The following is a 24,805-nucleotide window of genomic DNA, read 5'->3' as shown; positions in this document are numbered from 1 at the left end:
AACCAAACCCCGGCCCCACAGGACTTGGAGACGGAGCAACAGAACATTACGTTCTTCACTTGGATCCCTGATTTGACCTAAAATAGTCCACTTGTCCAGAATATCCAGAAACATCCTTGGATCATACTACTCAAGATATGGCGGAACCTCAATCTGGAAAAATTCAAGCTGACGGTGCATCGCTCCATTACTGGACCTATGGTCAATCCAAGAATGATCCTGTTTTGCTCGTCAGTGCAGGTAATGGAGCGGCATTGTTTTTCGAATCTCTTGCTTTACTCTTATCCCGTGAATTCTTCGTGATTACTTTCGATCGGCGAGGGTTTTATAGCAGTACCATCGATTCTGACGAGTCACTTTCCAATATTCTTGAAAGAAACGCCATTGATTGTGCTCGGATTCTTGAGACTTTATCTCCTCGCCGACCGTCTTTTGTTTTTGCGTCGTCAGGAAGTGCTACCATTGGATTCGAGCTCCTCCAAAGGAAACCACACTTGGTCGCGAAACTCATCATACACGAACCAATCTTGATTGGCCTCCTTTCCTCATCCGATCGTCTTTATATCGAGGATATCATGAGAAAAACGATCCATACTTATACCGAGTCTGGATCCGCACCCGCGGGTCGTCTCTTGATGCCTGCTCTTAGTAGCCCATCTGACATTGCTTCGTTGAAAGACGCACCCATCTTGAAAAGAATGAAGTCTCTACCGCTTGATTCAAAGGATGTCTATCTCGAAAAAGAGCTTGAAGCAATATCTCGCTATCCTCTGGACTTGGAGAACATCCTACAATGGAGAGATCAACTGTGCTTGTGCAGAGGGGATGCCGGATCTTCTGCATTAGCCCTATCGCCTGTCATCAAGCTTTCGTCTTTGTTGGGTCAGAGTCTGGAAGTATTTCCCGGAGGCCATCACGGATACATTACTCATGAGAAAAGCTTCTGTGAGAAGTTGATGCGTCACTTGAAACCCAGAACAGAAAAATTATGAAAAAACATCATGAGATGCTTAGAGATTTTATCCAATTACATTTGTACGGTTTATGATTTCTGATCTCGTTCCGAGGCTCTGCTTGTTTAAATTTCGCTTCCTGTCAGGGATCTCAAATCCTGTTACGATCAGAAGACGGATCACGAGGGAATTTGCAGGAAGAATTTGAAAAGACACGTACACGAGATGTATTGAGCGGTTATTCGACACCTGAATAGCTATATGCTCCTAGTGCCAGCAGAAGTAGCAACATCCAACAGGCGGGGGCGAAGACTTGCGGAAGGTAGGCATTCAGGACCCTTGATTCCGGCCGCTTTGAATCATCCTCTTCTCTAAACAGGGTGCACAACAGGTTTGCAATATAATTATCCAGAAACGGCAAAATGAATCGGGCCAAGACATAATAGTTTGTGGACGCAAATGTCTCCAGTCGAATGAGTCGGTGAGAGGTAAACCAGGCCTTCTTGACCCTGTCAAAACGCTCGGTTTGCCATGCCATAAGACAACGCTCGATGTCATCAGAGTCGGGATGAGATGTAAAACGGAATAGTTCTTGTAACGATCTAGCAAGGGACATGGCATCTTCCATTGCCATGTTGCCACCTTGCCCCAAACTTGGAACCATCTAAGCAGTCAGCTCACTAGCTTTCTCGCGCCAATCGGCAATGGCAACCTAGAGTATGAGACTCACTTTGTGAACGGCATCGCCAATAGAGACGAGTCGACCAAGGTACCATTTCTCACAGAGTCGTTCTTCCAGCGGAAATAAATGGCAGACTGAAGCGGTGTCCAGCAGTTCAGATAGGGTGATGTTACAGGCAAATCTTTTGTGTAAGATGGGTTGCAAGAATGCTTCGATTGATCCGCTGCCATCACCCCCAAATCGTCGCTCAGAAGGTAGTTCGTGGAGATAAACACACCAGTATGTTTCTTTCAGGCTGCTGATGGCTGTCACAGCAAATCCTTGGTTGTATGATTGGTGGAGGGTATCCTTGGTCATTTTGTCGGTGGATTTAGAGATCCCAAACAAGCATGAAAACTCGGTACATGATTTTGCTGGCACTGTGTGAGCAAAGCAATTGTTTGGAGGCTGATGATAATCACTCACGCGCAGAGAACGATCTTAATGAGTGGGATGGTGCTTGATAGCGAATGTGGCTTTGTATAACACTGTGAACGGCGTCGGCTCCGACGGCTAGCGACCCACGAAGAACGGTCCCATCACCACAGAGAACCGAGACGCCGTCTGGTGTTTGCTTGATTGATTTGGCATTCTTTTCATAAAAGAAATCAACGAGACCCTCTGGTATATCTTTATATAATATATCGAGCAGTATTCGCCTGCGGAGAAATAGTATTGGGTAACCGAGCCTAATTTTGATCATGTTAGAGTCGTTGAGTTCGGCATTTTGGGGATTTACCTTCGAGTAACAATCTGCGGAAACAATCTTCGTCGAAGCAAAACACCGTCACTCCATAGAGATGCTGTTTGAAGAGGATCGGCGAACTTGAGGACCTCATCTAACAGCCCAAGCTCATCAAGACACTTCGCTCCATTTGGGAAAACTCCTATCGAAGCGCCTCCACCAATTGCAGCATCCCGAGATCTCTTCTCTAGTACGGCTGATTTGACTCCTCTGCGTGCTAGAGCTCGAGCAAGACAAAGTCCTGAGATGCCACTACCAACAATGACAACGGAGTCCTGAAGTAAAGGCTGTGCGGGCATTGAGACTGGAATTGAATATTTGGATGAAGTTCTACCGAGCCATGCTGAAGGCTGATGACCATTCAAATGAAAATAGATAAAAATTCCTCAAGAGTTCGCGTAGCTGGAACTGAGTAAGTATACCGCTCAATAAGAACCTTGGAACTATACACGGTTCGACATGACATCACGAGCAGAGAGATCTATCATTGAAGTGAACAATGTATGATCGGTGCATCCTGCTATCTATCTTGCGTGATATCTCGACGATCGGTTCAAACCTTGGAATCTATAGGCGAGGTCTGGATAAATCAACCGCTGAGATGTGACGTAATACAGTTCGAAACTCCAGTACAGGATGACCTCGGGAGACACTGACAGAAAGTGTTTCCAACCAGACCCGTGGACGCCCCGTGTAACACGCCTGGTTCATATATATCGGAGGTCTCAAGCGCTTCTTTCTGTCTACACATGAGTAGGTCAACAGTTAGGCAGTATTGAACGGTCGAGGTTTCCACAAAAAATAAAGTTTCAGTGCAAAGCTTGGTGGAAACTCAAAATATTCTACAACTCTAAAATTCACTTACTTTCTTTAATTGGTTGGAAATAATGACATATTTCTTTCAAGCCCATGATTGCTGCGTCAACCTGATGCAGCCACTTTGTGGTATCGATGCCTCGGGGAGGGGGGCTCATGAGGTTGTTTGATTGCCGAAGCCCCCGTATGCAACAGCAACAAAATGAATATCACAATCCATCTGGCAGAAAGCCAATGGGTCCACGGGTCAGCCGCTAGAGTATAAAGCAAGCGATCATGTGACAGATACCCTTCAGCGCCAATGTAGGATTGGAACGATCACTCACATTGACCCGGAGACCTGATCATAGATCAGGTTTGTGATTGAAGGGGGATTGACTCGATTCCGCAGCACAAGAACTGTCTTTTGATAAGTCAACTTCAATATCGATGGATGTAGGGTGATGACTTACTCGTTGACTCGTCGAAATTCTCGACGACGAATGGGATCTGGCGATGGGTTCTCATGAACGCAAGATTTCGACTGACGTCGTTCTTCCGATAGCGCAGAAACTTTGCCATGGTGAAAATAGGGCTATGTCGCTCAGCTTCCTCCCGGTCCGCCAGAAGAGCTGTTTCGTCGAGATGTTCGGCGATGACCTAGGTTTGGGCAGGCAACTATAAGTGGGGATCGGCATCTGTTGTTATATCGCTGCCTTCCAGGCCAACTAGAAATGGGGCTGTGGCCTGATGCATGATAAACACAAAGATCAAGGATTGTGAAGCCAAGCGGATATTCGATGCAACGTCGGTATTAGTGTGAAATTAGGTGGAGGTTTGGAAGTAGAGAAGATGGGCGATGTGGGAGCACGGGACTCACGTCTAGGAAGGTTCTCAACTTCTCGAGTCATCTGTGACTGCCACTTGTACCTCCCATACTACTCACAACCCTGACAGTTGGCAGTACCAGGGTACAGTTATTGTGATTTGGAAAAAAAGGGAAGAAAAAATATTGGAAAGATCTTACAAATAACATGACTTTTTACTAATCTTTGGTATGGGGAAAGTCGGTTCTCTTGGTAGTCAAGTAGAAAGTGAGTCCTAGCTAATCCAGAGCCAGATCGTCAAGTTGTTGGCTAGTAAACGTGCCCTTGTGGGGTTGCATTTGTTGTCGACATACCATGGCAAGAAGTAATACAAATCAAAACAAGCTAAAGTCTTTAAAGTATATCTTCATGTCTTTCAAAACAGGCCTAGGAGCAGGCATTGGTCTCGCCAATAGGAAGGCAGGCGCCCGTCATGGCAATGGCGCCGAGTTCCACACCATCGGCATTGTAGATGGATTTCTGCTGAGACCGGGTACCGCCGATCTTTCCGAAGCCAGTGCTGGAGCTGACGACCTCGCGGAAGGCATTGGTGCAAGTAAGCTGGCCAGCAGGCTTAGCATCATCGCAGCTGACATCGCCATTCTTGGCGAATCCAATAGATCCCACGTCGTTATCTCCGGTGATCATAGCCTTTGCGCAGCTGTTCGGTATGTTAGCTATGTCAAAGTGTCTTTTTTCTGAGAGAAGAGTTTGAGGATGGAGGCTCACCCGTCTTCGACCAGCTTGTTGCAGATATCATCGAAAGAGTCATTGCTGAAAGCGGGCAAGATACTGCTGCACACAGTGCCACAGCTAGACAGCTTGAGCTGATCCTTGAGCTCGGCCCAGTCGGCAACTGCCACGGCGGGAAGCATAGCAATTGCAAGGGAGGTGATGATGGTGGAAACGTGCATTTTGATGGGTTTTTGGAAGACTTAGGGTGATTGAGCCTGAAAGATTCCCGAGGTCCAAGGTTGTTGGATATGTTGATCAAACTCATGTCCGCAGACATGAGATTATTTATACATTTGACGCACTACACTGAGAAATATTCTCACCCATGATTCCAAGGTTGAAAGGATCAGTTGTTGTAGTGATTGGGGCTAAATGGTCTTGGCAATCAGATAATATTGACTCAGGGACCCTCATCGTCGGTTTCGCTGAACATGCCCAAAAGAGACATTCAGTGGATCGATTCCAAGGTTATATGTGAAGCCGTTTCCGCTAAACGGAAAGATCTTCGTTCCCTTCCAAGTTTGATCAGCTAAATCGAATGGGGCCAAAATGATGGTAATCAGATAGATGATCTCAAAATATTTAGCGTCTCAGGAACTTGGCTCTGAAGGATTTAAGTGGGGAACAAACAGCCTTGGCCATGATCCCACGCCCAGGATTCTATCAGGCTATGCGTCATGTAGCATTGAGTTATCATCTGCTGGTATATTAATTCTCGGAGTTCCCGAAAATTGCACTCCAAACCTTGGAACCAGGCACCCTTCCTCGATAGTTGTCGCCCACGAGCTTGGGGGCCATGCTTCAGCCAACTCCTACGATCCACAATCTGACCCGGTTTTTCAATTTAGCCCCCACCGAGCCATTGACTTCGGCTTGCGATTCAGATCTTATCTGAGATCATCAGTCCCCGAATGATTCCCGAGTAAGTCCCCGGGTAAGACATCCCAAGCTCGATTGCAGGGAGATGGCTCTACAACGGAGTTTTGGGCCATATTCAATGCAGTTTCTGGAAATCTCGTATTGAAGCGCTTCTTTAACTACTTTTCATCACCATGGCCTAAAAATTCATTGTCTCTCTGTTTTTCCTGTGATTCTGTGAATTGTTGGATTCGTGATGATAGTGCTGTGAGAAGCTCTCAATTTGCTCAGAATCATTGGGTGGAAATATTTCTCATGGTCTCTCAAATACCAATGGCTGCACAGTAAAGAACAGGACAATTAAGACAATGGTTAATCATATGACAGGAGGGATCTACCGAAGAATGGGATACTACCCCGTAGTTGGCTATCCCTAGGGCTCGACCAACGGAATGCAGAATTCCGCCCTTGGATTCTTCAACTCAGTTCGGGTGTTGGCACCCGCGCAGGGCTCCCCCGTCTTCTTGATAACCTTAAAATTTATGCCACATGAGCTTTCGCTCAGGTAATTGCCCTCTCACGTAAAAGAACCTATCCAGAGATTGTACCTGATCAGTTTGAAAATGAACACCCTTGATTCTCGCCCCCTTCCTGCCACCAAAAAAGAACAACACCACCACTCCAGGGAAACACGCACGTAAACAGCCCCTGGGCCCCGAGAGTCCCAATGTCACCTTGGGCTCAAGCGCTTTCGAAGCAAAAGGAAAGCTCATGTCTCATCAAATGATTGCAAAGTGTCTCGGTGAATTCATTCTTCATTTCCACACATTGAATCCATGTGACATGATCCAGGATTTGACAGAAATTGAAATAATAGGAGCATGAAGTGTGCAGCAAACAATGTTTGGCGATAGCGCCCACTATTGAATGGACCATCTTCAACCCAGTAGTCCATGGCAGTCAATAAGCATAATGAACTCAAAAAACGGTAAAGTGACAGCGGATATCTAGGCTTGAATTCTTCTCCAAAATATTTCGGGATGTACATGCCCTGGTGTGCTTGGATATACACAACGCTCTCCCACAACACGCCAACCTTGGAAGGGGTACTCGTTAAACAAGGGCCCCAATATGACTACTTTGTAACATCAAATTTCGGAGGCGTTGACCACATTTTGAAACAAAATAAACAATGTTGTGGGAATTTGACAGTTAGCAAAACAGCCGATGCGGAACACTCACGAAGTCTTTAAAGTCCAAGGTCTGCCTCCCATGTACAGCTCTATCCATCACCATCACAGATATCTCTCAAACTCCGATCTCGCTCTATCAGGTCTCAATCCTCAAGACTAAATCCAACTCAGGTATAGCTGACACCCTTTCACTATCCAAAGACTGCATGGCTAATTGACACATTAGTCGACAAGATGCATTTCGCCTATCAAGCCATCAATGCTGTTGTGAGTTTCATGCTCTTTTCCTCGGTCACTGCCGCCCCAGTGACTGAGGTCGCCGCCGGCGCGGTGGCGTGGGCCGACCCTCAAAACTGCCACCGATTCTACGAATGTCCTGTTGGCGGGACACCCGTTTTGAAGACTTGTGGCCCTGGAACCGCCTTCCAGGCGAAGACAAGCGTCTGTGACTATGAGCACCTGGTTGCTAGCTGCGGGCACCGTTGGTGATCGTGGGAGGTTATCTACTGTTCAAATTGGAACATGTGCCACAGAGGTGTGCTCGGAGAGGGCTCAATCGACCATCAATCACAGTCTTGTGTACAGTCCTGCTGTTCTAAGATCTCCACTCGATTTCTCCCCAATTTGAAAATCAACTTCCTTCCCATCTCAGCATTCTTGTAAAGGAAACCGTCCTAAATGGGACAATAAAAAAAAGAAAAACATACGGCAGTGAGGATTCGCTGGTGGTCACCTACGTCTCGATGAAGTTTACAACTTTCAGCTTTGGCTCTATCAAACACCGGGTTTTGACGTTCTTTTCTGTTCTCAGTCACAATTTCTACTCGTATCAATTGTTCGTTTTTGACACTGGAAGATTCTTGTTCCTGTCGTAACAGTAGTGGGACGCCCTGATACCTCCATGACTTTTTCGATAGCTTGCAGGAGCTCGAGGTCTTTTTTGCGGCGCCCATGACGTCAATTACAACTGCCAAGTATTCAGTTCACTTGGTGATCTTCGACTCATATGGCACCTCACCAATGGGTATGGCAATATCGGGAGTGCCCAAAATAGGTGGTAGAAAAAGCTGATCTAGCGCAGACTGCCAGCGAGGCGATGGCGACGGCTCATCCCTATAATTCGGAGCGACATTTCCGATTGGAAGAACAACCAGCGGTTCAGCCTCGCTGGTAGATTCGGCACGCATTGCGGTGAGCAACCATGCCTTGTAGATTTCCATCCGCTGTACGGCGTCCTTGTGCTGTTCTTCGGACACAGCTGCGCCTGTTTCCCATCGGTACTGTAGGGAAGGAAGTACATATGGCGGCTTTCCATTATGTTTCTCGGTGTACTTTTCGCGAAATGCGGTAAACGAGTGATAGTATGGATAGATCCAGCTCTCTCTGCCTCAATTTCTCACTCTCTCATTCTCACTCACACTCTCATTTTCTTATTCACTCACTCTCTCCCGCCCTCCACTTGCGTTTCTCCCCGAAGGATCTTGAGAGCTCCCTATCATGGATAGTTCTGCCACAGCCTCCACAAAACAGTATCTGGTTCCCATTCTCTTTCTGAAATCAACAACCCCAGCGTCACCACTCCGAAGACCCCGCGTCGCCGCTATCGCCTTCCCGGGAACTGCCTTCACCTCAACGCCGCGTCGGCCGCTAGCGCGCTGCCCCACCAGCCGCGTACGGCCATCATGTCTACAATTCACCGTCCCGACTTGTTCGTGCTCCTCGCCACTCGCCCACCTATGACCAGACCACTATCCCCTTTCACACTGACCAAAGTTTTCTACCCTGTCAAAACGCCTTCTCCCCAAACAACAGAGAAGAGCTCTTGGCGCACCTTTCTTCACATACTTAATCTGCTCACCGACCTCGCTGCAACATTCGCAGATCTCATGGTCGCCGTGAAAGATTGTATTGGCGCTTACGAGGAGCTGAAAGATACACTCAATCCCGAAGGGCGAGATCGTCAACGGCGAAATTCGCATCGACGGAGACTTTCGTCCAATCAACAAACCTCGGTCATTATTATCGACAACATCTCCGCTTCTTCTCAACCACATTCCATTTTTCCGTCATGTCTTTATGAATGTTGTACATCAATTTCCCGCTGCCGGCGCTGTGAGAATGCAGCTCGCTGGCTCTAGGCCCAGAACAGTCACCCCTTTTGTACCATGATACCCTGCTGCACGGCAATCCGAACGGTCAATCGAGTCAAGCGCGCCCAAGGTGGGCCCAACCCAGATTCTCAATTTTCACTTGGTTCTGTCACACTTTCCACATCTAGGCCGCTAAATCGAGAATTAATGCTAATACATTCTTTTTGCTGTCAATAAAGATCATATTTCTTTTCAACAAAGATCCAAGCACATATGACCACAGGGTATGGAGAATAGTAGACCTCGACAAGTCCCATGGACCCACTCCCATGAAACTTTCCTGGCATGCCAAGATTTAAAATCATTGCCAATCTAGGTTAGATAAATACCTAGTGTAGTGGGGAAACCGCACCGCTCCCACCTGTGCCTTAGGCACCCCTGGGCTATTTCTAGCCCCGTTTTCATAGCATAGCAATCCAAGCATTCTACACCTCTCTGGCAAAACAGCATCTACTTCCTAATCGGGCCGTTCTAGGGCTTTGCATGCCTCCCTATTCCCGCCGAGCACTGAGCACCCCCGTCGTCTTGTCTGCGATGTCAGACCGCCAGCGCGCTCTTCCTACTTCACTAGATAGGTTTAGCGTAGTCCCATGGGAGTGATGGGACCAGGATTTGGGACCAAAATTTTGCTAGTCCCATGGGACTTGTCGAGGTCTAATTGGGACCCAGTTATCTCGAAATGAAAATGTGAAGCAGGCTCACCAAATTTGGTCGGAAAAGTGTCATCTCTTCTTAATGCTAGTATTATGGTGCTTGAATCTGCTTATGAAAAGGATGTTTGAATTTAAAATCGGAAAACCGAAGAACTACGTCTTTCTCATTCGAAATGCTCTATGAAATTTGCATGGGCTATTTCTAGCCTTGAATATCTGAATGAAAAGTTACTGCAGCATTGGCTTTGCATTCTCAATATAGCTGAGTTTCAAAGGTCAATTTATCATCTATATATCACCGAATTTAATCCTCGGAGGGGGTCTGACATTTCCGAATCGGTGGAGATTGCCGCCGCTTTGCGGTCGCACGACCAAGGGTGAGAAGTGTGAGGGCGAATTGGAAAAGGAGGGATCTATCTGAGAATCACCCCGGGTCGCGCGATCGCAGTTCGTGGTACTCTAGCCGAACGGATATATGAAAACTGATTGGCCAGAGTACCTGCTAAGCTTCCCTAGCCAACATTTATCATGCCAAAGTGATAGCATTTGCTTCCTACGTGCTTCGACTTAGAATGATTTTGAAGCAGACTGAACCTATATTAAAATATCCAAGTAGCTGAGTTACCACAATCATTTGGACCATACACGAAGACCTCTATCCTCAAGAATATCTACACAATATCCGTGTCTGCAAATTGAGATCGTTGATGTCAACTGAGCCGTAATCGGTGAAAACATCAATTCTGAAATTAACCGCCAACGGCACATCTTTCAAGAGGTTGGCGTAATAAGCCCAACATGTCTTCAACTGTATAAATGAACTAAAGCCTCCTTTCCTACATCTTGCCCTTGACCTATACCACGCTCATTTATCACGGAGCGGCTTGAGAGGAGCTCTTTGGCGACTTTGTCCCAGGACATTTTCTCACTGAGCACCCCATTGGGACCGTCCAGAAGCTCCAGTTTGCACAGCTCTCCGCATTCTTTCCGAATAATTCCGTCCACAATGACCATACGGACATCCCGGACGCTAGAATGAAGGAGAATGGCGGCAAGGGGGTTCTGCTGTGCGGCACAGATCATGGATGGGCTGATAGCATCAAAAACAACAATGTCAGCAAGCTTGCCCTCGGCTAGACTTCCAATCTGATCCTCCATATTCACTGCTCTAGCACCCTGAACTGTCCCCAAATTGAAGGCCTCTTCCAATTTTATGTCGATTTTGGCATAGCCCCCGTTGTCCATGGCTGTCTGATTTGCTTGGCCTCGTGCATGCTGCATGCCTAGGCGAATCTGTGTGATCACGTCTGCAGAATTGTTGGAGTGACAGTCAATGCCGATGGAAGCATTGGACTTGATATCCTCACGGAAGCAAACCACATCTCCAAGACCCATCTGAAGCTCCGTATCGGGAGTCGAAGAAATATATGCACCGCTCTCAACGACTAGCTGGGCATCATCTTTGGCTAGCCCTGTCGCATGTGAAATGATCAAGTCATTCTTCAATAGTCCGTAGTCGGCGATCATTTTGATGATATCTTTCTTCATTAGCCGAAAGTCTAGACCACAGATGTAGGGATACACACCTGGCATGTAATGGGCCAAGTAATGCGTGGTGATTAGTCGTACTCCAAGCGAGCGACATTTCTCCCACAGATCGACAACCGTCTGCTTTGGTAAATAATACGAGTCGAATCCCAAGCCCAGATGGACACGTCCATTCCCAAAGGGCTGATCCTTTGCCAGCTTTTTTAGATGGGTACTCCACCACTCTGGAAGTGTATCTTTATGGTGTTCGAAAGTCGAGGTCCAATTCTTCAAACGTTCAATCGGGGAGTAACAGAAAAAGCCCCGCAACCCAGACGAGGCCATCGCTCGCAGGCCTTCATTTGCTAGTGAAAGGTCAGCACCTTTCTGTCTAATACATTGACGATTTCGTACCATGCTCCATGGAGTAGGTCATATGAGCGTGGTCCACAACTGTCGTTACCCCAGCATCTAGACTCTCTAGACAGCCTACTAGCTGGCCCCAGAAGATATCTTTGGCGGTGTAGTTGAAAGATTGTTGATTTCCTTTGCGGGGTTTGTAAGCAATTTGCAAGAGACAATCACAGTATACCATTTCATGCGACATACCAGACGTCATATATTGAAGAAAAGTTTCATCCCCATGTCTCCCTTTCAGCTGCCCCGATACGATAAGCCCATACTCATAAGATGTATTTTAGTGCGGATCATCTTTACCTGACTCTGCCACAGGTGGCGGTGGGTATCTATAAAACCTGGGGAAACTATCTGGTTCCGACAGTCCAGGATTCTGGAACCTGGTGGTGCGGTGAGCGACAAGCCAATCTTGGAAATCTTGTTTCCCTCGGTGAGGAGGTCGCAGTTCTCCAGAATCTTAACCTTGTTTCCTTCGTGAAACAAGATTGTTCCACCCTGAAGCAGGAGAGATTGGTAATTTGCGGTGGTGGCGGAAGACATTTTGTTGACCAACAACGATCGTCGTACAGACCGGAATTCTCACAGATGGAAGCCGTCATTTATATATCAGAAGAAAGGATTTAAAAGAAAACTGTGAGCCTATGAAAATTTCTTTCCAAGACTCCTACCATGACTTCGACCCCGCTCGATCCTGGCCCAGATTCCCCGGGAAAAAGCCTGAAGCCTATCCCCGCCCGGAATTAAAACTGATATTTCCCCACTCTTAGTAACATCTACCACCTGGGCATCAGATTACAATACTCTGCTTGGTTGGAAGATGGCAAATACATATATACCGCAGAAGGCGGAAATGTGGTTAAAATCTAGGCTTCTCAGCGTTCAAGGATAGAAAGACCGAGGTAAGATGTGTTATGTCGGTATTAGGTATATGATTTGATGCTCTAAGACAAACAACTTCAGCTAGAAAATCAGACCATCATTTGATTCATTTCAACTTCTGTATGGAATGCCGTAAGTTCCAAGGTTTGGATAACCCGGTGACGAGGAGTGGGCCCGGAGTTTGCGAAATTGCCGTCTCCACCAAGGTGTCGCTGCCAAGAACAACCCTAAGTGATACTAGTTCTCGGATCGGGTGGTTTGGCCGGACTCGGCATTGGCAGGACAAAATATCTTAGAAGCCGAAGTGTAAGCACGGTTGCCGGATCGGCAACTGGAACGGAGGTATCAACAATTGTGCATCATACCGAAAATCTCATGACAAATTACGGGAGCCTGGAATGCAGACCCGATTTCAACAAGAACCAAACGTATTCAAAGGGACACAAGAGCTGTATAAAACTCCACCCCAAGGAATATCATCTCTCTTTTTTCATAAGACTCTTTTTTCCTGAAAGGACCGCAAAAATGTTGATATTGATTGCTGGAATTACTGGTACAGTCGGTCAGCCTTGTGCCCAAGCTGCTATTGCACGAGGCCACGAGGTGCGAGGCATCGGCCGTGATCCAGCAAAGCTCCCATCAGAGCTTCGTCAGAACCTGGAGAGTTTTGTGGTTTCGTCGGGAATTTACGATATACCCTCCTTGGAACGCGCCGTCGCGAACGTGGATGCGGTCATTTGCGCATACGGTTTCCTTCCGGAAGTCTTGGTCGAGGGCCAACTTCTGTTGCTGAGAGCCGCTGAGCGCGCTGGGGTCAAGGTTAGTAAAGTTATACCAATCGAGATACACGAGCTTTGAATAAACGCAAATATTTAACACTGTGCAGATTTTCCATGCAGCTTCTTGGAATTACGATTGGACTTTGGGTTACATCGGCCAGCACGAGTCTTACGACCCATATCTCGCTTTTGATGCCCAGGTCCGCATCAGCTCCCGCATCAAGCCACTCTATATGTTCACTGGTATTATCGCCGATTGGATGTTTTCCAATCGCCGGGACAAGATTTGGGATCGACAGACTAAGACGCTGTCGTACTTCGGCGATGGCAAGAAAGAATGGATCTGTACTACTGCAGATGACATCGCGGCATACACTGTTGAGGCCGTTTCCGCTCCCAATGCCGACAAAGGCGGTTTTATCCGGGTCGAAAGCTTTAGATTTACGCCTGCTCAACTGGTCGAGACTTATGAGCGCGCGCGATCTGAAAAGGCACATTTGAAACACGAGGGCTCACTTGACGACGTCGTTTCGATGGTCACGAAGGCTCGTGAGACGACCGATCCTGTCGACCATGAAGAGTACATTGGCCTTGGCTATATAGAGCACATGCTGAAAGGAAGTTGGGACTACGAGCCTGTGGATTGCGACCGTTTCCCCAATGTGAAGCCAGTCACACTCGAGGATTATTTCAAGCAGCATCTTGAACTGTGATTCTGCTGTTTCATGGCGAGGAGTGCATCGATATTTTGGGGGATCAGGTGATCTTCACTCCTTTAGGATCTTGTTCAGATAGCTTCTCTCTTGTTCCTCTATCAGCTGCATTCAAAATACATGTCGTTTGTCCCTTCTGTTTCTTCGTCAGATTGCTCGAATTTGCACGACTAGATCCAGAGCCATTATCATGTGACTTGGTGTCTAGCTCATGAGAATACGTGTTATGTGAAAGGAATGCTCGAGACACCCACCGTACGAGGCGCAAATTCTGCGTTCAGCCATATGTCTCGCGAGTCTAGTAAGGTAATCAGAATTTATTCCAGCTAGATACCTGCCGAGCAGCCTTGTCACATCCTCCGGCATAGTGGGCCTTTCAAGTAAAGCCAATTTCCGTAGTTAAGTATCTTTTTCACCTTTTGAGCCGTCTTACATTGTTGCTCTATTTGAAGATTGGTCCGACCACAAATTTTGTCCATCTTCATGGTGCGACCCGCTTAGGCACTGAGATTGGTCTTGAGTTCGGCTAACTCCAAAGTCCACTTGTCAGCTGGCTAGATCCTAGACATCCGGAATGGATCTGAAGGTGACGATTGCAACACTTCAATAATTCTGTCAATATTTGCGTGGGTATGGGTAGAAAGGAAAAGCACTGTGGGCTATGGTGGTCCTTCTGGAAGCCTGCTGGGTTTTCCGCAAGATAATATCTTCTCACTGGCGCAAAGCAGGCACTTCTAACACTTTTACAGGAACTCATAGAAGCATCCAAACTAGAGGGCTTTCTCGGGCAAGAATACGGTAACGTGAGAAAGACAGAAAACTTATGTCTATATACCACCTGTCCCAGACTCGTACAATTCATACATCATAACCAACCCCCTTCAATCGAGGCTCACAAGAAGTCAAGCACGCAATAACAGTAATCACAAAGGAATAAACGAGTTATACTGTCTTATGTGACTCCTTTCAAGTGACCCACGGAAGTTATGCAAAATCCGTTCTGCCTGCCGCGAAGGAAAAGGTTTTGAGGTTTCTCTCGCCTCTGCCCCGGTACCTCGGCCAAGTAAACTCATCTCCTGCGCCGCGGCAATGAGATGGCAGCGCATCCGACAAAATGTCATCTCCGTTGCTTCCGCTCGTTCAACGGCTGGGGTTGTCGAGTCCGCTGGTATGTCTTCATCGTTTATATTCAATGGGATCTGAGTATCAAATAATATCCGATACTGAAGCGGTTCACGGTCATTAATCTTAGACAATCGTACATCTAAGAAGCAAATCTGCCACCAGATCCGTCTTCGGACTTCGACTTCAATAGGTGTGAGGTCGAGCATGGTTCCACCATCACGATGCATACCCATGGCCTGTGCGACGCGGAATAGCAGAGATACCATAGACCAGATATAACCGCGATCATCCTGGTTCTGCATACATGTCCACAAGAGAACCGCGGCTTGCAAAACCTGTATATTTTGCGTGTGGAAGATATTGGCCTTGATCAGAGCTTGCTGGGTGGCGCAATGGTAATGCAACAACAGCGTTGAACGGGCATTCTCCATATTCTGGATACATATATCGTCGGTCATGCTGGCGACGGCTGCGTAGTAGACGGAAAACATGAGCGGTTTCGTGTCGCGGTGGACGAGATCTGGAGCCATCGCGGCGTTCATAAATGTTTGCTTGGTGCTTGGGAGGTGGAATATATTGACCACGGGGGCAACATTTTGTCGAAACGTTTCCCATAGAATGAAAATTTGGGAGCAAGATGGTGGGAATGCGCAATCACTATTCCTGACATCTGAATCCGATGTAGTCGCGGGGATTGTCTCACACTCGGCCGTTGCGCTACCTACAGATGGACGGATATAGGAGGATGGTTGTGTGTCGTTCTGAATCAAACTGGGTGGATGACGGAGCATATTGTGTTTCCAAGATTGTACTGGATGAATCATCAGGTGTCACTAAATGTACTCTGTGCACACTTCCAAGTGGTAGGCGCGTACTTTAGAAGCGAGGTGCAGGAAAAGATGAGCACAAGTAAGGACGTAATTGAGTGACGATTGTGCTCTTCTATTTCGTTTTTTTTTTCTCCTTACAAGGGATTGGTCTTATAAATGTATTTGAACCCAAGATACTTGAATACTTTCCATTAAAAGTTTAACTATATACGACGGCGTTGAGATTTTAAAATCTCGCATTATTCCACCCTACGGAGCTTTTATTTTTGATATCTCCGGGGCTTTTGGCAAGGGAAATGAGTTTTCACCTGCGAAATTTAGCAGGTCACTGTGCAAACCAAACGCGCTTCGTGACTTGATAATCTAGTGTATTGAACAATAAATGGGGATCGCGACCGGCGAACTCGAAACTAACACCGGAATAAAGGTGGGTCATCGCGTCAAATGGTGTTTCATGGTAAACCCGTACCCACACTCGAGGTCGGGGTCTGGTCCACCATATCTAGCCCAAATGGAACATGCATCGCCACATGATCACCATCGTCAGATACGACAGCGATCGATATCGATGGGCATCTGGTAAGTCCGAAAACATTCAATAACTCAACCTGTGCCTCAGAAGAAAAGAATCCTTAACACCTATAATTCGTGGAAATAAATCGAAGCCTTGTTTGATACTGCAACTACCCATGAAGCAACAGGAACAGTATCAATCATCATTAGAGTGTAATATTTAAAGTTCAGTTAGAAAGGTTCCCCTCGGATTATTTGCCAACCCTCACCTTCTGTCTCCCGAAACAACATTTCATCTTTCTCCAAGGAAGCTTTCAAAAGCTACCCGTGGACTCGAAAGCTGATTACTAACAACACATGTGGTGTCTTACCGCAGCGATTTCCCATATGTGCAGGGGTTAGGCAACGCGGCCACGTGGGATTTCTGGATCGAGGAACCTCACTCAAGCGCCATTAGTCGATCGGTGGATATAGCTTTAAGTCTAGCTTGCACTTAGTACAGGCTGAAATAATGGCATATTCGTCTTACCCGTCCCGCCTTGGCAGAACTGGTAAGAATATCGACCGAAATTGAATTCGAAAATGAATCTTCATCCTGGGCTCTGTCCACCACTCAGGTCGGCCGTCGGGCCATAAACAAGTAAAAAGCCGAGGCCGAATACCGTAGGTGAAAGGTCGAATGTGCGAGGTTGTAGCTAGTTCCGACGCCACCGGCATCATTTTTTGAGTGGCTACTCGCTCGGGTCCCGGGGCTTTCTACTCCCAAGAGTGTTGCTTACAAAATCATCCACCCATGGCAGGTGGTGACGGTTTCATTGGGTGTGCTTCTTTACTTGCTCTTGTCGCCAACATATCTTCTTAATCATGAGAACGGGCCGATTCCAATTTTTTGCCCGAATCTCAATCATGGCCTCGGAGATTTTCTTTTCACACTTTCCTCCGACGCGACGATGTAAAATTTCACCAAGTGCAAAGTGGGTCTCGAAATGATATTTAACATAAATTTACGGCCTACTTTTGAATTTGATTATTACTTATTAGGCATCTAACGTTCTTTTATTTGTCTGGGTGCTCAGGATTATCTTTCTTCATTTACGTTCCCTTCCTCAGTATCCGTCCTAAATCAATTGTCAAAAATCGTGGCTGCGAGAAATATTGATTCACAGGGGCATTGTCATTCGATAGGGATGAATGATTTGGTGAGTGATGTCTCTCAAGACGACATGGAAGCATCAGTCGAAAAGAATGAGATACCTACGCCTGTTTCATTCTTCCATTCATCTCTGAATGTAACTCGCTTGCGAGTGACCCGTCAATGGGCTCAAATGGGTAAACAATCGCTATACATGTGACCTAGAATGTCAGAGTTGAAGCTAAGCGAATGTCCAGTTTTCCTTCTCTGCGTATTTGTCTTGGCAATTCTATCCCTCTTTTGGGCTGTTCAATTCAGTGTCGAAAAGAAAATGTCCGCATTGACAGTGTGGGTTGTCGATTTTGACGGCCAAGTCGACCCATACCGCTTAGCCGACCCCCTAGTCGGTCCTATAGTTGCGAACACGACTCTTGACATCATTGAATCCCGTGATGTTGGTTTAGGTTACCAGATCAAGTCTCCTGCAGACTTTCAAAACGACCCTGTGGCAGTGCGCCAAGCTGTCTATGACGAGCATGCGTATGCGGCCATCATTATCAACTCCAATGCCACTGCACTTCTGAATGCAGCTCTTTCTCAGGGAAACACCTCATATGATCCCAGCGGAGCAGTCTTGGTTGTTACCCTGTCCGCTCGTGATCCAACGACCTATTCCAATTACATTATGCCCGCGATCCACCAATTCGAACGTGCTGTTCTCTCTAACTTCGGTTCCACTTGGGTCAAAGCTGCCGCCAACAACAGCTTCGCTACACTCTCTAGAGTCCCTCAGGCACTGAACCCAGGCATTGGATTCACAACATTGGACTTGAGACCATTTGGACCCGCCGTGGCCACGCCTGCCATTACAATCGGACTGATATACCTGATCATCATTGCATTCTTCACCTTCCCCTTCCTCATGCCAATCCACTTGCAATATTTCGGAGGCAACCTATCCACCTTGAAGATGTCCCACTGGATCATGTGGCGTGTTTTATCCAACATTGGGGCATATTTCTTCCTGTCATTTTTCTACTCGCTTGTATCTTTGGCATTCCAAATTCCCTTATCGAACCCTTCAGTTCCTGGAATTTTCCCTGCGAGGAACGCCAACGGATATGGATCTAGCTCATTTGTGGTGTATTGGGCGTTAAACTGGGTTGGCATGTCTGCTCTTGGGTTCCCATGTGAAAATATGGCCATGGTGCTTGGATTTCCATGGAGTTCACTTTTCCTTATCTTTTGGGTAATCACCAATGTTGCAACTGGATTCTACTCTTTGGACCTTGCTCCAGGGTTTTTCCGGTGGGGATATGCTTGGCCTCTTCACAGGAGTAAGTAAAACTATCTGCTTCATCCACCAAAACTCATCCCTCTATATGTTAAGCAAGAAGAATCTAACCAAGGAACAAAACAGTTGTCGAAGCTTCTCGTACAATTCTCTTCGATACACACTCACGTATCGGCCTCGACTTTGGGGTCCTCTTCGTTTGGATTGCTGTCTCTCTCGCTTTCTTCCCTATTGCCAATCGGATCATGCATTGGAGAATCATAAAATTTGGCAAGTAAGGTGAATTATATCTGCACGGGCGGCAAAGGCACACGAATCTTTTTTTTATGTTGTATTGTCTTGCCTTTGCCCTGATATACTTCTTTTGATATAAAAGACATGTGGAAATGAATGCTAGAAAGATAGACTATAGACCAGTGATTTTATGCACCGCCAGTCATACCTCGGTACGAACAGCTCCTCCTTTCTTTGCATATCAAGAATTAGACATACCATAACCCTCAGATGGGCCCGGAACTTCAACCCAAAACCCCATCTACGCAGGTGAAGGTTAAGTCAATTTAATCGTGGTCCCTGCAAGACACTAGAAGCACAATCATAAGGGAGATGGCTTAGAATTTTAGAAAATGGCACAAGGTCTGATCCATTCAAAGGTACTCCTAACAAAAGACTACCTTGTTTGTAATGGCTCCGAGCTTCTCAATGGACACTTCCATGACATGCCCTGATTTGACATACCCTTGAGGCTTCATGAACCAGCCCACTCCAGAGGGTGTGCCCATCATAACTACTGTCCCAGCCCTAAGGGTACGCCCTTTGGTCAATTGAGCGATCACGCTAGGAACGTTCCAAATCATGTCCGAGGTGTTTGCATCCTGTCTCACTTGCCCGTTGACCTTTGTAGTCAAACGAAGGTTGTGAGGATTACCAACAACTTCTGGGGATGCGATATAGGGTCCAAGAGGGGCAAATTTATCGAAGGACTTTCCGTAGCTCATCTGGAATCCGGAAACCTCGTGTGGGATATAGTTTCTTGCAGATAGATCGTTACCAACCATGTATCCTAGGACGTACTGCAGGGCCTCGGACTCGGGGATATCTTTGCAATCCTTGCTAATCACGAAACACAGCTCTCCTTCGTAGTCAAGCTCAGACTGAGCTTCAGGGTGAACTGGGATGGATTCAAGTGGACCCGCTATCGAATCCGATGGCTTGGTGAAAATGACAGGAAGGCTTGGGACTTGAAACTGTGGCGGAAGTAGCCATTAGCACTTTACAAGAACATTTGCAGCATAAGGGCCTAGCTGATTTCTCACATTTGTTTCCTGCGCATGTTTGTGATAATTGATCCCCACACACTGGACTATGGGGACAGATTCGAGAGGGCAAAGGAGCTAAATGTGTAAATAAATGAGACACTGAAATGAAGAAAACAAGTTCTCGTAGGGTTTGGGGCACAGTTTGCTTACAGTCTTCACGGTTCTCATCTCTTTAGACTGCAGAAAGCCACTCAGTGCATGCCCCTCGAGGACCTGCACCCGCTGCCCAAGGATATCGGAAGCGGTCATTTCACTCTTCAGATTACCGTAACGAACGACATTATCTTCATCAATGAAACGGATGAAGCGCTGAAATGTCATTATGGAATCTAGTTGATTGCCAAATTGATTGGATCTTTCAGAGGTGTCGCAGAATGATCGTAGCGGTTTTTTTTTCTTTTTCAATCGGGCAGATCTATCTCACTTGGAGTTGCCCCAAATTATAGACCGATAAATATCTCTCGCAAAATTTGTCACATCCGATGTGACATATTGGTCGGTCACCAGCACACCGAAAATGGAGGCCGATGGCGAACTCATCGGGAAAGGCAAGGAATTTGGGATCTGTATCCAATCAGTGCCGCTTCCGACACGGGATTTCTCCCCATAAAGCGGAGGGAACCGGGATTCCATACCAAAGCTTGTTAGTGGAGATAGTGAACACCATGCTGCAAATGCAATTGATTAGTCAACAATTGCATATAAATACTTGCATATAGGATGCATAGAGCTCCAGATCAATCGCATGTTTCAAATTGCAACGATTTTCGAAGCAGGAAATCTCGCAAGGCTTTTCTTCCCTCTACCTTTCTGTTTGTCATAATTCTCTCGCCATTATGAGCAAAATCCATTTCGAACGCCTCCTTTTTACCCAATACCAGCATCCGGATTTGGAGAAGGCCAAGCGCTTCTTTGAGGATTTTGGCCTCGTTGTGGCTAACAAAAGTAATGATAAGATATACTTCCGTGGGTTTGGCGACAGCCCCTACGTCTATATTGCGGAGCAGTCACCGGACGATCGTCGCCATTTCATCGGAGGAGGATGGGTCGTTGCCTCGCGTGGCGACCTTTTGAAAGCCTTGGAGCTGGAAAATTCATCTCCCATACAGTGGCTGGATGCACCCGGTGGTGGTGAATTTGTCGATATTAAAGACCCCAATGGCATCAACATTCGTTTGATTCATGGTATCACCTATCGAAGTATTGAATCTCTGAAGGACGAAACACCCGAGCCAGTCATCTTCAATACGTGGTCCGAGAAGCCCCGTCGTGGAGAGTTCCAGCGGTTTGATGGTGGTCCTAGCAAAGTTCATAAACTTGGTCACTATGGACTCATCGTTGATAAGAGCCAATTCGAGAAAACTGTCTCCTGGTACCTTCACACATTCAATCTTCTTGAGACTGACTCTCTCTACGACGAAGAGTCGGGGAAGAACATGATGACCTTTATGCATATCGATAAAGGCGATGAGTTTACGGATCATCATGTAAGTTTTTAGTCACGTCAAGCCGCGTGCAAATCTTTCTGGCTAACAAACTACAGAGCTTTTTTATTCAAGCACCTCCTCACCCAGTTGAGTTCTGTGTACCACATCACTCGAGTTTTGAGGTCGATGATATGGATACACAGCTTCTTGGACACTACCACCTGGAGAAGAAAGGTTGGACAAACTGCTGGGGTGTCGGTAGACACCTTCTGGGAAGCCAAATATTTGATTACTGGTTAGTTCTCACCGTCTTTCCTCTGCTGGAATCATCAAATCATCATATCTAATTCTCAACTGCTGAAGGTTTGACTGCTCTGGAAACATCGTCGAGCACTATTCTGACGGCGACATGGTGAACCGTCAAACCAGGGTGACGAGAGAGCGTGCAGCCGAAGATACAATGGCCGTCTGGGGTCCAAATGTGACATTGGCATTTCTGACTGGAAGGATTGAAGATTTGAAAAAAGAAACTGCTTGACTGTTCCGTTGATTGAATATTATGAAATGCGATTCTTGTTCCTTCCTAACACCACATTCCCTTTTATGCGTTCATACATCATAGAATCCATATTTTCTCTCACTCTCTCTTCCCTCTTCTTCTCTCTTTCGTCCGCTTTTACCGATAGCACCAGGTCATACTTTGTTTCTCTAATATCGCTACACTGTAGTGCTTATGATTATCTCAAGACTATCTTTTCAATCTAGGCCTTATTTCTCCGGCGCCTTTTGGGTGTTCCATACAGCCTGGATGACGTATACATATAAACTTTTTTTCGCGAGTCCGGCTCTTAACTCGATGAGAATGGACTGGTTCAGGTATGAATAGAAAACAGATTTTTACTTTGAGGAAGATAAAAGATTGGAAGGAACATAGCCATTGATTTAGTTCCAGGCAAACCGGGATTAATCGGCGCTGGAACTTAGCGGCAGATTGATTCCGCCGTGGCAAACTTCATCCCGAACACCGAAAAAGCGGACGCGCTTTTTACTCGGGCATTCGGTATTTCCGCCCGCTCCTTCGTAATGTTCCTTTGGGGCGGGCAAAACGGCCTTCTGGATACCCATCTCGGGCATAATACTTGCGAAGATCTGGCTACCAAGTGCCCAACAGAGTTTGGTAGCTTGCCGGGGCCCGAACCCGCGGCATTATTGGTCACAAACTGAGAAGATGCCAAAAACTGCCAAAAAAAAGTAACAACAAAATGACGTAAAACTCATATAATACCGACGTTTTGTATAAATAGGGAGCCAGCATGTGCTTTTGATATCCTCACTCCAAACATACACAATTATTCCTCCCTCTTTAGCATTGAAACCCCATTCTCAACTTTACTTCTTTTAGCTTCCTGAAGCTCACAATTGCGATGTCTGACCATCAAAACTTGGCTGGAAAGGTTGCCATTGGTATGAGCGTATCCTACTGCATTGACTCGACCACGTAAGGAAACTCAGAGTGTCTAATTTACATAATGCACATAGTCACCGGCTCGAGCCGTGGAATTGGCTCTGCAATTGCCATTCGGCTTGCCCGCCACGGAGCTAACGTGGTTGTGAACTACGTCAGTTCTGCCGCAGCTGCTGAGAATGTTGCGGCAGAAATTCGTAGCCTTGGCGTCAAGGCGCTCATCGTGAAGGCCAATGTCTCCGAACAGAAAGAAATCAAGTCATTGTTCGAACAAGCCATCGAGGCATTTGGGCGTGTGGACATTGTTATGAGTAACTCCGGCATTGAACACTTTGGTGCTCTTGATGAGGTTACCGGTGACGAGATTGATAAAGTGTTTAATGTCAATGTCAAGGCTCAGTACTTCGTTGCTCAGCAGGCCTACAAGTACATGGCGGATAATGGCCGCCTGGTCCTCACATCCTCTATTTCAGCGCAAAAGGTTCGACTGCCTGTTCCAATCCGGGTTGAAAATGCCAGGCTTACCAATTTGGATTTACATACAGGGAATTGCCAAGCACGCTGTGTACGCCGCTTCGAAGGCGGCCATCCAAGGCATGATAAAGTGCCTTGCATATGACTTTGGTCCGAAAAACATCACGGTTAATTGCATTGCCCCTGGAGGTGTCAAGACGGATATGTACGCAGATGCGGCTGCTGATTACATTCCTGGGGGAGAAAACATGACCACGAAGGAGATTGATGAGGCGCTCTCCAAGTGGTCGCCAATGAACAGACCTGGATACCCTGCGGACATTGCAGGGGTCATCGCTCTCATTGCTAGCCCTGAGTCTCAGTGGTTAACTGGTCAAACATTCCACATTTCTGGTGGGGCTCATATGGTCTAAACTACATCAACAGCATTGGAAACAGACGTGACACCTCAGGCGTGGGTAGTAAAAGTATACTCGCCGCTATGGATATTTGAGCTTTTTCAATTTTTTTGCTTGGTGTATATACTAGTTCAAGTAGTAGACTTAAGCACATTATTTACCGTGAAAGTTCCTCACTGTGGTCCCGTGCCTACATTGCTCTGCAAAGGCCCCTAAATATAGGTTAATCCTTCGAGATATGTCTTTTCTTTCTTCCAACCTCGGAGGTTCAGGTGTTTGTGTAATTCAAAAAGGTAATCTTGACTGATGTCAAAGTTCATGTGGAGACCAAATACGAGATGGGAAGCGAGCCAAGACAACAGCCTCGGGGTCGGCGTATTAGTAGACGGTCTACCAAAGTCCATCAGCGGGGATAATGTCAAAGAGATCCATTGATTCCAGTCAATGGTCCCACGCGGTGGCTAAACTTTCTAGTAGCCGGGGGCAAAGTGGAAGCAGTTTTCCAGACACACTCCCTCTGGTACCGGTTGATTTCACCATTCAAACTTGAATTGGTTCAATTAGCAGCAGTATTCAAGCTATAAGAGCTGTATTTTAATGATGTCCGAAGCTCCAAGTTCGCCAATAACTGTATATGACAAGTGTCACGAGCATCTGAGTCCTATGTATGGAGTCCCATGCATTGATCTGTCAAATCAGGCGATCGCAGAGAAATCAGCATCTGTTTACGAAAGCAGCGCTAAATTTGTCTTCTAACAATTTCTATAGAATCCCGTCAAAGAAAATTGTCATATTTTCTTCTTGATTCTCGTAATCATTTTCTTTGAATATACCAAACATTCTA

The 24,805-nt window shown here is 46.6% G+C and overlaps 12 protein-coding genes across 12 annotated transcripts; 5 read left to right on the top strand and 7 right to left on the bottom strand.

The window, feature by feature from the left end:
* Positions 1-1,191: 1,191 nt before the first annotated feature.
* Positions 1,192-2,718, bottom strand: N7506_009396 (FAD-dependent oxidoreductase; the record flags this gene model as incomplete). The annotated part of the gene is made up of 4 exons (XM_056958689.1): positions 1,192-1,617; positions 1,684-2,048; positions 2,101-2,363; positions 2,414-2,718. The coding sequence occupies 4 exons, from the start codon at positions 2,716-2,718 to the stop codon at positions 1,192-1,194; spliced, it is 1,359 nt and encodes a 452-aa protein (XP_056808079.1).
* Positions 2,719-3,557: 839 nt separating this feature from the next.
* On the bottom strand, positions 3,558-3,796 carry N7506_009395 (uncharacterized protein; the record flags this gene model as incomplete). The annotated part of the gene is made up of 2 exons (XM_056958688.1): positions 3,558-3,634; positions 3,688-3,796. 2 exons carry the CDS (start codon positions 3,794-3,796, stop codon positions 3,558-3,560), a joined length of 186 nt encoding a protein of 61 aa, XP_056808078.1.
* Positions 3,797-4,467: 671 nt separating this feature from the next.
* N7506_009394 (uncharacterized protein) lies at positions 4,468-4,994 on the bottom strand (the record flags this gene model as incomplete). Its single annotated transcript, XM_056958687.1, has 2 exons — positions 4,468-4,741; positions 4,810-4,994. 2 exons carry the CDS (start codon positions 4,992-4,994, stop codon positions 4,468-4,470), a joined length of 459 nt encoding a protein of 152 aa, XP_056808077.1.
* A 2,106-nt stretch (positions 4,995-7,100) lies between these two features.
* On the top strand, positions 7,101-7,355 carry N7506_009393 (chitin binding peritrophin-A domain-containing protein; the record flags this gene model as incomplete). Its single annotated transcript, XM_056958686.1, has 1 exon — positions 7,101-7,355. The coding sequence occupies one exon, from the start codon at positions 7,101-7,103 to the stop codon at positions 7,353-7,355; it is 255 nt and encodes an 84-aa protein (XP_056808076.1).
* Positions 7,356-7,849: 494 nt separating this feature from the next.
* N7506_009392 (Amidase) lies at positions 7,850-8,845 on the bottom strand (the record flags this gene model as incomplete). The annotated part of the gene is made up of 3 exons (XM_056958685.1): positions 7,850-8,146; positions 8,309-8,600; positions 8,712-8,845. The coding sequence occupies 3 exons, from the start codon at positions 8,843-8,845 to the stop codon at positions 7,850-7,852; spliced, it is 723 nt and encodes a 240-aa protein (XP_056808075.1).
* A 1,628-nt stretch (positions 8,846-10,473) lies between these two features.
* Positions 10,474-12,153, bottom strand: N7506_009391 (5-methylthioadenosine/S-adenosylhomocysteine deaminase n1; the record flags this gene model as incomplete). The annotated part of the gene is made up of 4 exons (XM_056958684.1): positions 10,474-11,561; positions 11,611-11,742; positions 11,806-11,854; positions 11,914-12,153. The coding sequence occupies 4 exons, from the start codon at positions 12,151-12,153 to the stop codon at positions 10,474-10,476; spliced, it is 1,509 nt and encodes a 502-aa protein (XP_056808074.1).
* An 864-nt stretch (positions 12,154-13,017) lies between these two features.
* N7506_009390 (uncharacterized protein) lies at positions 13,018-13,984 on the top strand (the record flags this gene model as incomplete). The annotated part of the gene is made up of 2 exons (XM_056958683.1): positions 13,018-13,311; positions 13,379-13,984. The coding sequence occupies 2 exons, from the start codon at positions 13,018-13,020 to the stop codon at positions 13,982-13,984; spliced, it is 900 nt and encodes a 299-aa protein (XP_056808073.1).
* A 923-nt stretch (positions 13,985-14,907) lies between these two features.
* N7506_009389 (fungal specific transcription factor domain-containing protein) lies at positions 14,908-15,900 on the bottom strand (the record flags this gene model as incomplete). The annotated part of the gene is made up of 1 exon (XM_056958682.1): positions 14,908-15,900. One exon carries the CDS (start codon positions 15,898-15,900, stop codon positions 14,908-14,910), a length of 993 nt encoding a protein of 330 aa, XP_056808072.1.
* A 1,910-nt stretch (positions 15,901-17,810) lies between these two features.
* Positions 17,811-19,156, top strand: N7506_009388 (SNG1 family protein; the record flags this gene model as incomplete). Its single annotated transcript, XM_056958681.1, has 2 exons — positions 17,811-18,921; positions 19,005-19,156. 2 exons carry the CDS (start codon positions 17,811-17,813, stop codon positions 19,154-19,156), a joined length of 1,263 nt encoding a protein of 420 aa, XP_056808071.1.
* Positions 19,157-19,537: 381 nt separating this feature from the next.
* Positions 19,538-20,518, bottom strand: N7506_009387 (fumarylacetoacetate hydrolase family protein; the record flags this gene model as incomplete). Its single annotated transcript, XM_056958680.1, has 2 exons — positions 19,538-20,125; positions 20,348-20,518. 2 exons carry the CDS (start codon positions 20,516-20,518, stop codon positions 19,538-19,540), a joined length of 759 nt encoding a protein of 252 aa, XP_056808070.1.
* Positions 20,519-21,033: 515 nt separating this feature from the next.
* N7506_009386 (2,4,5-trihydroxytoluene oxygenase) lies at positions 21,034-22,162 on the top strand (the record flags this gene model as incomplete). Its single annotated transcript, XM_056958679.1, has 3 exons — positions 21,034-21,684; positions 21,741-21,919; positions 21,988-22,162. The coding sequence occupies 3 exons, from the start codon at positions 21,034-21,036 to the stop codon at positions 22,160-22,162; spliced, it is 1,005 nt and encodes a 334-aa protein (XP_056808069.1).
* An 886-nt stretch (positions 22,163-23,048) lies between these two features.
* On the top strand, positions 23,049-23,976 carry N7506_009385 (uncharacterized protein; the record flags this gene model as incomplete). The annotated part of the gene is made up of 3 exons (XM_056958678.1): positions 23,049-23,088; positions 23,164-23,570; positions 23,635-23,976. 3 exons carry the CDS (start codon positions 23,049-23,051, stop codon positions 23,974-23,976), a joined length of 789 nt encoding a protein of 262 aa, XP_056808068.1.
* Between the last annotated feature and the right edge of the window lie 829 nt (positions 23,977-24,805).

The sequence above is a fragment of the Penicillium brevicompactum genome, assembly GCF_028827555.1.
Source record: "Penicillium brevicompactum strain IBT 35665 chromosome Unknown utg000006l_segment0_segment0, whole genome shotgun sequence".
NCBI lineage: Eukaryota > Fungi > Ascomycota > Eurotiomycetes > Eurotiales > Aspergillaceae > Penicillium > Penicillium brevicompactum.
The sequence above is the reverse complement of the archived record's forward strand: the minus strand, read 5'-3'. Positions and strand labels throughout refer to the sequence as shown.